The 11605-nt window shown below is 35.3% G+C and overlaps 1 protein-coding gene across 1 annotated transcript in view; it reads left to right on the top strand.

Annotated features, from left to right (window-relative positions):
* The window catches only part of LOC106948774 (corticotropin-releasing factor receptor 2), a 62849-nt gene that overhangs the window by 40758 nt on the left and 10486 nt on the right, over window positions 1–11605 (top strand). The window contains exons 3-9 of the mRNA XM_015034624.1: window positions 1309–1394; window positions 1935–2041; window positions 4244–4361; window positions 4511–4664; window positions 7239–7299; window positions 7453–7525; window positions 9375–9460. Coding sequence (XP_014890110.1) covers window positions 1309–1394; window positions 1935–2041; window positions 4244–4361; window positions 4511–4664; window positions 7239–7299; window positions 7453–7525; window positions 9375–9460 — 685 coding nt within the window. The remainder of the gene's footprint in view (window positions 1–1308; window positions 1395–1934; window positions 2042–4243; window positions 4362–4510; window positions 4665–7238; window positions 7300–7452; window positions 7526–9374; window positions 9461–11605) is intronic.

Genomic DNA, 11605 nt, shown 5'->3' on the forward strand with positions numbered 1-11605 from the left:
TTGGGTTGGTTAGGGGGCTGTGCGGGGGGGGGGGGGGGGGGGGGCGGGGAGGCAGAGTTTTACCTATGGAATATGATGTGCAACCATGTATGTCATTTGCAGTGCTCATAGATTGTGTTATATAATCATAATGTTCTGTTGTCCTGCTTTGTAAACTTAACACATTGCTTTGACTGTTGTCAATTTTAAAGACTATTGGCACAACTGCTCTTTTTGCAGCTCTACTGGGAGAACTGCAAATCACGCACCAGGAGGTCACATGATACAGACAGGAGACTTAAAAGAGACTGTCTTGCTCTGTTGCCCTATTAAGTGTTATCCTCAATGATAACCTATAGAGAGGGAAAAACATTAGTGATAGGATTGTTAAAGCTATTCAGGATGATATTGCCCCAGCAATAACCCTGATAACCCACAACCTACATTGCAATTTTAAATATGGGTCTTGCATAAAATGTCAGCCCAGTTCCATTTCAGCTAACTGAGCTCACACACTGCTCAATTTGAGAATTCCAAAACACCAATTTTATCCTAAAAAATTTCCCTTGTTTAAAGCCCATTTGTGACGGGTCCATTTGCTGAGGTCTGGAAAATGTAAACCAAATATAGGAGTAATTGCTTGACAGCAAGTCAAGGATCAGTTGAAATCCTACCAAAGGTTTTTTTTTTTTTTTTTTTTTAAATAGACTGATTAATCATCCACTATTGCTGTTTCATTGTGTTTAAATGAGCAGTTTGCTAGGTTTTTCAGCAACAAATTAAAGTTGCTGATTCGATTTTTAGGATTTAGGCAATATTCTCCAGTTTCAATTTTTTTCAATAAAAAAAAAAAAATCAATATCACTTGGGGATTTCTGATTGAATGAATATTAGATGAAGCCAAAGTAAGGCTTATTATAAGTAAGATTTTCTTTCTTCAATAAATAAAGACACACTGCAAAAAGGGCAAATTTGAAAGTGCTTCAGCTTTCTCCTTCCAAGATAAAGTAAATGAAGCATGAACTGGAACTTGGGTGATGTATGATAAAGCAGACATGTGGGTGGAGATAGGAAGGGTCCAACCTTATATCAGCAGCATTTTCTTGGCAGTGATGGTGGTTGTGCTTTCAAGCACAGAAAAAGTGCTTATGAGGGAATGCCATATTTTTTGTTTTTAAAATTCCTTCCCTCCAGGTAATTTCCATTCTACATTTAATGTCTCTTTAGATGTAAGCCACCATTTTTGGGAAAAAATAAAAAATAAAAAAATCACAAATTGTTCTTGTATGTAATGCATTTTTATTGACTCCCATTACTCTTGTTTTGCAGGAAGTGCTTACAGAGAATGCCTGGATAATGGTACATGGGCATTGAAGATCAATTACTCCAACTGCGAGCCCATTTTGGAGGAGAAGGTTAGTGTGGTGACATGAAAACAATTCCTCATTTTCTTATAAAAACACAGATTGCTATCACAGATGGATACTCAAAAATATTGTTGCCACTTATTAATGCTCATTGAAATGTGTTATTTTAATAATGCAGATGCCTCCCCGCCATCAGCCCTCAAAAAGCAAACACAAATGCTGTCCTGCCTGTTTAAAAGATGGGGGATAAAGAGTGCTGTTCATTTGTGTTGTGCCTTGCTTGACCTGGTTACCTCTAATTTTCTCTCTAGACTCAGTATTTCTGGGTCTTGCTCTATTTCCTTTAATCATTTTAAACCAAGACATCTGAAGTGTGTCATTGACATTTGCTTTTCAATTCATGTTATCTAGATCTAACTGTATTATGGATTTCTTGCTGTTATTCATACGGCAAAGAAACGATCTGCAGTTGTAATCCTTAGTAATTGTTAATGATCTAACAAGGTCTGCATTTGAAAAACTTATTTATTTATTTATTTTTTTTTACATCTCGCTATATAATAACTAATGTGTGTGTTTCCTTTTCAGAGAAAATATCCTATGCATTACAAGATAGCTCTGATCATCAACTACCTAGGCCACTGTATTTCTGTGGGAGCTCTAATCGTGGCCTTTATTCTCTTCTTATGCTTAAGGCAAGTATAGAAATAATCTGAAATGGGGCTCCTGTGTGCAACAGCCCAGATAGAAGATAATCAGTGAAACTGATGTTGCATCCTAATGCTGCTTGTCATTAGCTTGCTCTTGTCAGATGAACATATCTCTGCAGCTCGACTCGGTAGCTGACTCTAGTCCCAGACCTGATGCATTTTTTCTAACACATCTGTCCTGAAGGCAGCTGTGAGTGCTAGCTTAAATGCAAGTAGCCTCAGAAGCCTTTTTCTTACTGTTAAAGTTTAATTATTATGTAACTGCAGGAAAATTCTTATCTCTTGCTGAGCCAGTCTACTGTAACGCTTAATTAATGTTGATTATATCATTCTATATAGGTTGTACTACTCTTTCACCTTTTTTCTTGAACACTGTGCTATATATAGCATGAAGGGGTTATGTATTAAATCTTAAGTAGCTTTCAAGATAGAGTGACCCATATTTTAAGACCTAAAATTTAAGTTTGAATGAATATGCTTTTATCTTTGGAGGCATGACTGAGTGCAATCAAACACAAGGGCTTTGACTACATTTTAACAATAGATTGCATGTCAACACTTTGGGATGTCAAGTTTTAAAGTATAATTGCATGATGATGGTGTGGTGAAGAAATTAAACCTGCTATGCTCTCTGCTGCCTGCCAAATTCATGGTTAATTTCTCTAACATGCATTCATTAAGTTCAGCCAGACTATAGCCCTCAGGCCCTCATATTTTCTGTCTCTTCAACTGTTTTAGCAGCTGATTTGAGGGGCATGGAAAGACAATGGACTTCCACAGGGTATTTTGTGCAGATTTATACTATAGAAGGGACAGAGTATCTCAACTTTACTTTATATCAACACTCAAAATCAATTCAGCTCATACACAGCTGTGACTAGCACTTGGCAGACTATAAACTCTTCTTAGATACATGCATTTATTTAATTCCCTTGAGCCACAGAGAGTCTGTATAAACCTCTGTGAGAGAACTGCAGCATAAACTCTTGGTAATGCGACTGCAAGCCAAGCATCTGTTACTCTAGTCCCACTCACACCATAATCCCTTCATCACATACCAGCTCCAGGCATGCCAGGCGTCATGTTGGTACTTTATGCTAAAGCAGGGGGTGGGCAATTATTTCTTCCAAAAAAACACACAAGTAGCAATGATTGTTGGAGAGTGGCTGATTATTGGCTAAATAGATTTTTTTTTCCATATATAAATGTGATAAACACATAGTCACATGACCAGACCTCTTTACGTCCTGCCTGTAATGCTGGAGGTAAATGTCTGACACAAACCTGTACAAGAGGAAGTCAGTAAAATATTTAAATAAACAAATATAAATAAAATATGTTCTTTCAAGTGTCTTAAATTATTGTCAGACTAAACAAAACAATTTATTGTTTTGTTTAGTCTGACAATAATTTAAGAAGTAATCCCTGAGAGCATTATTCTCCACCAACAGAGCTCCCTAAACCTTAAATTCAGTAAATAAGTTATGACATTATTCCCACCAACGTGTGGCTTACGGCATCTGTTACACGATCCCCTGAGAGAAATGTTGGGATCTACTTCAGTGAGACTGCATCCAACCAGCTCAATATCTTATTTCCCTCAAAGCATGTACTCATTGCAATCAGAAACAACTTCAATTCCAGTTTCAAAATTATTTCTGTGTCCACTGACATTGCAATGATGATATGTTGGTTAGGCATTATTAAATGGTGGCTGCTAATGTAGCTGCCCAAACATGAACTGAGTTTAATTTGTCTTGGAAGTCAGACCTTTGTGCTGGAGTTCATGTCATACCAAAGTTGTTAGCGTTTTAGTTTCAAGCCATTTCAGTAATATTAGTGTATTTTTTAAAGCCATTTTTATTTTGCATTAGTTTCAGTTCCCCCATTTTCTAAGAAGCACAGAAAATAAATCTTGTTGAATTTGTCATATGTTGCTTTTTAAAAAGCAACAACTTCATGTTACACAAGGAAAAACAATCTGCCCGGGCTCCTGGCTAATTGAGATGAATGCCAAAGTAAAAAACAAAAAACAAAAAAAACAAAAAACAAAAAAAAAAAACAATTAAAATCTCGAAAGGGCCGTACACTGATAAATTTATACAAATTTCAAAGCTCATGCATGTTTTTGTAAGTTAGCTCTTCTGAGAAATAACAGTGAAAATCACCATGCTGCTTTTGTTGTAGGAGCATACGGTGTCTTCGAAACATTATCCACTGGAATTTGATCACCACCTTCATATTGAGGAACGTTATGTGGTTCTTGCTTCAGTTGATTGACCACAATATCCATGACAAAAATGAGGTATAAACATTTTTTTTTTACTAATAGTAATTACAATAGGAGAGAGAAATTACAAATGTCTATTGATGGCAGTAGCCTGTACAACATTAAATGGTTTCATAGTTATAATTTGATTACTTTTGGATAACTCTGTCTGTTTCTCTTTTCAGCCTTGGTGTCGATTAAGTACGACAATATACAACTACTTTGTTGTGACCAACTTCTTCTGGATGTTTGTTGAAGGATGCTATCTTCACACTGCTATTGTTATGACCTATTCCACTGATAAACTGAGAAAGTGGGTTTTTCTTTTCATTGGTTGGTGTAAGTATGCTCCTGGTTTTATGCCGTAAAGCTGAGCAAGTTGGCTTTCAAATTATATTAGTGTACAATGTTCATTAAAAAAAAATAAATAAATAAATAAATACAGGTTTAGAATGTCGAGACAATTGTTTAAAGATGAATTTTGGTATCAACATCTCCTCCATCCCACCAAACATCAAAAGCCATTTGTTCATAATACGGGGGACTTATTTTTAGTTATGAATACAGGAAACATCCTTTTTGTCTGAAATGTAAACTTGATTTGTGGACTATTCTATTCTATTCTATTCTATTCTGGCGTGGAACTGCTGTAGTAGGACTTTCCAGAAGTTCTGTTCTTGAGGTTCCTGTGACGTATTTTATACTGGCTAGAAAAAAAAAAAGAAAACTTTTTTTTTGTTTTTTACCTCAAGTAAAAATAGACTTCTTTAATTGTGGAGCATGTACAGCTTTACATAAGCAATAAGTTCAACCTTGTTCTTCTTTAAAATCAGTTTAACTTTGAGCAATGTCGTCATTAGATGTTCTGGTGTCTGATGGTAAAAAGCAGTTGACATCAGAAGTCTACAGACACGTTTGTACATTTTTGGAAAACAGTCACAATTATCACAGTTGCCAAAATAATAACTAGCCAACAAAAAGAGCTAGGAACATACAGACCGTTGTGTAAGTCAGCCAGTCTGAACTTGGGTTTTCATCATGTAGTAGACATGTCATCAAAGCTTATTTGCAACTACACAAAGTTGATGGATCTAAACATCCACAGCCTGACAGAAATGCATAAATTAATGTAGTTTGAGTTAATGCAGCTGAAGCACACCTCCTGGTTTGACTGCTCAAGTGTAGGCAGCTGACTGTTATTTCTGCCTCAACACTCAAGCGAGTGGAGTTGTTCACACTTCAACTGCCTTAATTCACTCATTCTACCCTACATCTTACATGTCAAAAGGGAAATTTGGGAACCAAGACGGAAATACTCGTTTAGCCGTACTTGGCAGAAGGAGGGTAGATCTTAAGTTTCCAGATAATTTTTGATTTAATCTATTTCTACTTTTGAAACGGTTAATGTTCAACATAGATTAGATTCTTAGAGTGCCTTACAGGAGCACTTAAATTCTTGGAATTATTTCACAGTTTATCACATGCAACTACATATCTTGACAAAATTTTTAACAGTGAAGCAGATGATTTGTGTTTTTCAACATTTATAAAAAACAAAACAAAACAAAAAAAACCACAAGTGTGGTAATTAACTGCTCTCAACATACTAATAAACAATATCCAAGTCATCCAAATAAATTCTGGAGCTACCAACTAACTCAATTAGTAACTGAATAGAGATCCACAGATGTGTCAACATGTAAACTATAAATCAATCACTCCACAGATCTCACCTTTAAGGGATCACAAGCCATGCAAGGAACAAAGCAAACAGTGGCAGTATAATGCTATAGGGATGCTTTTCAGGAACAGCACAGCTAATCAGAACTTTTGGGGAAAAAACGTGTCAATACTTGAAGAAAACCTTTTAGCGTCCTCTGAAGACACTTGAGATTTGAGCAAAGGTTCACCTTCCAGCAGGATACATGTACCCCAAGCGGAAACATCAATAGACATGCAAGAATGTCTCAAAGTCCTGACTCACACAATAGAGAATCTGTGGTAGGAGTCAACAGCTCATCTTCACATGTTCTCCAATCACTCTGACTTAATTTGAGCTCTTTTCAAAGGAGAATGGGGAAACATGTAAAGCTGGTAGAGCCATTTCAATATTTTTTTTCTCCATATCTCATCTATGTACTACTTTTTTTATTCCGTAAAATCCCAATTATTACGACACTTTTTGAATTTGACACTTTTGAATCAAAACATATTGTCTAGTAAACAATAAATAAATCATTCAAACCAAATCCATGATTTATTTGAGTCCATTGTTAAATAAACAACTTTGTTGTAATGAAAAAAAAAAAAAAAACAAACTTTTTCATTACTTTTTCAAGAGGAAAAAAAATATAAATAACTGTTCAAGTTTAAGCTCAGTTGGAGAAACTTTGATGTGCCTGGCATAGAATAGTTGATGAACATTCAAAGTTTAATTCATGTGACACTTGACAGATTTGTTTAAATGTTTTATTTGTTTACCATTTCAAACGGATAGGAGTCGAACTTAATATTAGAAAGTTTAAAGCATATGACAGAAATCTTTCTTAGATATTTACTATGTCAAAGCATCCTCAGTGTTTTCCTTACACTTTGGATCCATCATCAGTTTGAGAAAATTAGTTTTGGTTCCCATGATGTGGTTTATGTCTGTCGAGTGTCTTTAGCTGTAAAGTGCAGTTTTGGTGAAACCCTTTCAGAGAAGGACAACAGGTAGATGTTTTCATAATGCTGGCTTTTCTTTAATATCACCATTAACTGATTATTCTGACCTAGTTTTTTCACTGCTGCTGTTTGAGATTAATGGAGATCATTACTTCAAAAGTCAGAAGAGGACTTTTAAAATGAACAAGTGCCAACATACTGTTAAAACAAAATATGTAACTTAGATCACCTTTTCTGTCTGTATTCCAGGCATTCCATGTCCAATAATTGTGGCTTGGGCTATCGGAAAATTGTATTATGAAAATGAAAAGTAAGTATTTTTTGTTTGCATTAACATGACAAAAGAAAGGAAAGATTGATGCATTTTTTTCATCTAGATTTGTTTAAGATTGTTTAAATGTGCATTTCATTTCTTTTTGTATTTTTTTTTTTTTTTTTCTTTTTTTTTTTTTGCTTTCAACAGATGCTGGTTTGGTAAAGAGCCTGGGAAATATATGGACTACATTTATCAGGGACCAATTATTCTTGTGCTTCTGGTCAGTAGCTGCAAGAATCTTCAACATGTTGAAGATTTACGTTTTGCACTAGAAAAAAAATTCAATACCATCAGCACTTTTTTTTTTTACACCTTCTTACTGTGAGTTTTGTTTGGGATGGCTTACCAGAGTTTTACTTATTTTTTACACTGAAAGTTGCAAATTATGTGGAGAAACAAACCCAAATCACTTGAGAACACGGTAGAAAATGTTGCAGTAGACTGATGACCTATGTTTGCAACATCAAACTCAGGCATCACTTCATATAATGCAATATCCACCAAAGAAGACAGTAATGAAAGAAGCTTTAACTAGAGTTCAAGTGATGTTTTATTTGATGATATATCAAAATAGGACAGCAAGTCTGAAAAAATGTAAGTGATTATTATGGCACGTAGGATCTAACAAACAGGTGATTATTAAAGTGCTCTTTGAAGAGCAATGTCAACCTATATTCACCACAGTGACAAATGATTATTTGCGACAAAGTAATTATATGTGGTCAAACTAAAAGTGTGGAAATATTTCCACAGATACAATTTCTGCTGCAGTTCTGAACAGCTTTGTTATTCTAATGTGCATAGACATTCATCTGTTATCCTACAAACGACTGTCACAAGAATATTTTATACTGAGCAGCAATGCTGTGATTTTTGTAAGCCTGCCTTTCTCCTCATATCAGTCAGCGTTTTACTCATGACAGTTTAATTGCACTAAGTAGTTGGTGACATGTTATTTTGAGGACACTGTTTTGCCACTTAAAATTTACAATTTGATCTGAAGTCAGGTTTCTCGTAGGACGTTGTTTGACCCTAAAAAGTCACATTAAGCCAAACCTACTCATGTGGTAGAAGGCTAAAATCCTCAGACAGGATCTGTGCTCAATCGTTTCCTTTCTTCACCGAGCTTATTTGGCTGCCACATGGAGAAAAAACATTTTGCCCACAGCGCATTTATGCTAAATATTTAGGAGGAAAGTAGACAGAAGTCGTATCAAAAGTATTAACATAACAAAATAAAGCACTTTGTTACCCAACAAACATTATGCTCACAAACAATGGTCTGACTGTATACTCACTTCATTTGTATGTGTCGTGTTGTTGCATAAACTGTGTTGTAGTCTTCTCCCTCAGCTCCAGTTTGTTTATTGCTTGCATATACAGCAATTTTATAAATTCCTCTTAGAAAGTAAATTTTGGTCAGAAAACAAACTGCTTTCTGTAGTCATAGAAAGCACAGACATGGTTCAGGACCATACTCTTCAACACACTAAATCATCTTCTTCTGTGTGTGGTAGAGCCCTTATATAGTAGAAGCCATGGCCCAAAAGTTTTTTTTTTTCTTTTTTTTTTTTTTAAACCTGATAAGCACATCATACAATGTCTGCATTGAAAAACAACATTGTGACTTCTGTTTTATGGCTCATCATTTTTTATTTATTTTTATTTTTTTTGCTACTTGTTTAAACACAAATGTGAGATGTTTCAAAAATAGACCCATGAATAAAATTGTGAAACAAAAGCTATTCCTTTATGGCATCCAGATTTCGGATCTATAAAGTGAATCTTACTATTTCCGAATAAAAGAAAAAAAAATACTTTTTGTTGGACAGTTTTATACCACCCCTTACAATCATGTATTATTATTGTAACTACCTTGGATGCTCTGATATATCATGTTCCTCACTGCTTTGCTTTGAGTTGTGCTTTGACTTGGGCTGCTCTGTGCTCTCACAGCTTACAGACAGCTCACTGAGCTGTCTGTTCTCACCAGATAATTGTCCTCTGTGTTCTTCACGCCAGGTCATTACCACTGAGCTCAACTATGTTTTGTTCTCCCTTTTTGCTAGATAAACTTTGTTTTCCTCTTCAACATAGTACGAATTCTCATGACCAAACTGAGAGCTTCAACCACATCAGAAACAATTCAGTACAGGTAAGAAGGTTTTGTGTATGCTTGTGTCGATTGTCACACTTTCTACTTCTTCGGCTTTATGTGAAATAAAAAACAAACAAACAAAAAACTGTTAATTTTGGCTCTGAAATACACTTTGTGGTATACATCATAAACATGCTTATGCTCAGACTGTACACTAAAACACATTATGGATTATTTATTTATAAACTGCAAGTGTTGACACCTGGGATTAAAACTCCAAATCATCAGATCCTAGTTATCTTCTCTACTTGCAAATTAATACATAAACACATCATAAACAGTGATAGCTGCACTGCAAATTTGTCTTCAGGTCTGCTGATGTTTCTGAAAAATCTGATGCCTATTCACATTGATCAGTAAGACAAATACGCAAGAGAAAAATCCTTAGTCAAACTGATTTGCTTTGGATTTATGTTTCATTTTGCCCCTAGCAAGTGTCACCCTGCCCATGTCAAAACCCTTCACTGTGTCCGATAATCAAAGGCCAAGGAATGCAACCCAAAATTTTTCCCATACGCTTTCTTTGAAAATAAAAAAATATATATATATTGTCATCTTACCATTTAAAAATTGCTGCAAGAAACTCTGTCATCAAATTAATCTGCCATAGTAATTGTTCCCACTTCATCTTCTTGCCTTCTGTGTTTGCAGCTGTGTTTTCATGGTTCAGTCACCTTACTAAGAACCAATGGCAGGCATCAGGTTTGGATTTAATGCTGTGAACACAGTAGAAAGGTTTTGGATTAGATGTGTCTGTCATGCTTAAGTCCCATATCAGAGTGAGGTTGGGGTAATTACAGTGCTTTTTGCAAAAAGGCTCTTTTATTTAGTCCCACCATTAACCACTAGAAAAAAGTGGAAAATCTCTCATGTGCCTGATTGCTAAAACAGCAAAGCTTGTTCTCAACAGCTGCTATCAGCGTACATTTTTTTTTTTTTGACTTCCCATGGGAACATGTTGAAGAAAACAAAGTGTTCGTGGCATCACAGCTCAGACTATTTATATTCAAATTCAAGGTTTTGAGGCTGGCTGTGACAGGAGTTTGTTTTTGTGGGCTTTGAAGAGATAAGCAGATGGTATAGCAATATGTAAAGCATAATCTGTATAGCATGTTTTCTTTTAAATGTCATCTCCTAATTGTTTCCAATCTGAATTTACATTTGTTTCTAGTGTTTATCAGAAATAAACATTAGGATTGATATAAATGTCAATCCCCTACTGACATTCATATCACTACATTTTTATTTTGTTTTGTTTAAAAAAGCTTACTTAAAAGCCCTCCTACAGTGGAGCGTTGTTCATTTGGTGCTGAATGAGAGTTATATAATTGTGATATACCCTAAATTAATTTGCATTTTTAACTGCTGACCTTATTGATTTGTTTTCTACTAATAAGGAAAGAAATGCAGGACCATTTGTTCATTTTATCTTGGTGCAATCACAACCTTCAATGTATTTTAAATGGATTTCATGTAATGGGTCAACACTAAGTAAGTCATGATTGTGAAGTGTAAGAAAAAGCACAAGTGGTTTTCAGAATTTAAAAATAAAACAAAACATAACTGAGGCAGAACACAGATAAACAACTGATCAAAATTCAACTACTAAAAAAGTCAAACAACCCAGGAGAGAGAAGCAGATGGTACAAGCAACATGAAGAGCCAGAATCAGGAGAGCTGACGCAAGTGAAAACTGACTCCCCTCTTTATTGCCTTTATCTGCTCAGCTCTCCCTCTCAGTAGTTCTGCTCTGCTTACAGCAAAACTCTGTTTTAATTGGTAACATGGTGGCCTTGTGGCCAATCATATGTGAGGATATAGGATCATACCATTAAGTGAAAACGGGGAGGTGGACAGACGTGGGAGTCAAGTGGAGAATTTTTCTGTCACCTCAGTCAGTAGACAGTGGAGAGGAGGAAAGCTCATCAAAAAAAACCTCTTAAATATAACTGACACCCATAAATGAAGCAACATCTGGCACCAGTTTAATATAAATAAAATAGAAATTAATGATTATTAAGGTTCTGTTTGGTAAATTTGCCTGCAAAGTAAAACAACACAGGCTTGTTAATTTATTTTTGTGTTTGATGGCAATTAAACGTTTTATTAAAATGTTACACAAAAGTAATAATTGCTGCTTTA

This window comes from Poecilia latipinna, unplaced genomic scaffold (assembly GCF_001443285.1).
Source record: "Poecilia latipinna isolate Pla-1442-1.1 unplaced genomic scaffold, P_latipinna-1.0 Scaffold18, whole genome shotgun sequence".
NCBI lineage: Eukaryota > Metazoa > Chordata > Actinopteri > Cyprinodontiformes > Poeciliidae > Poecilia > Poecilia latipinna.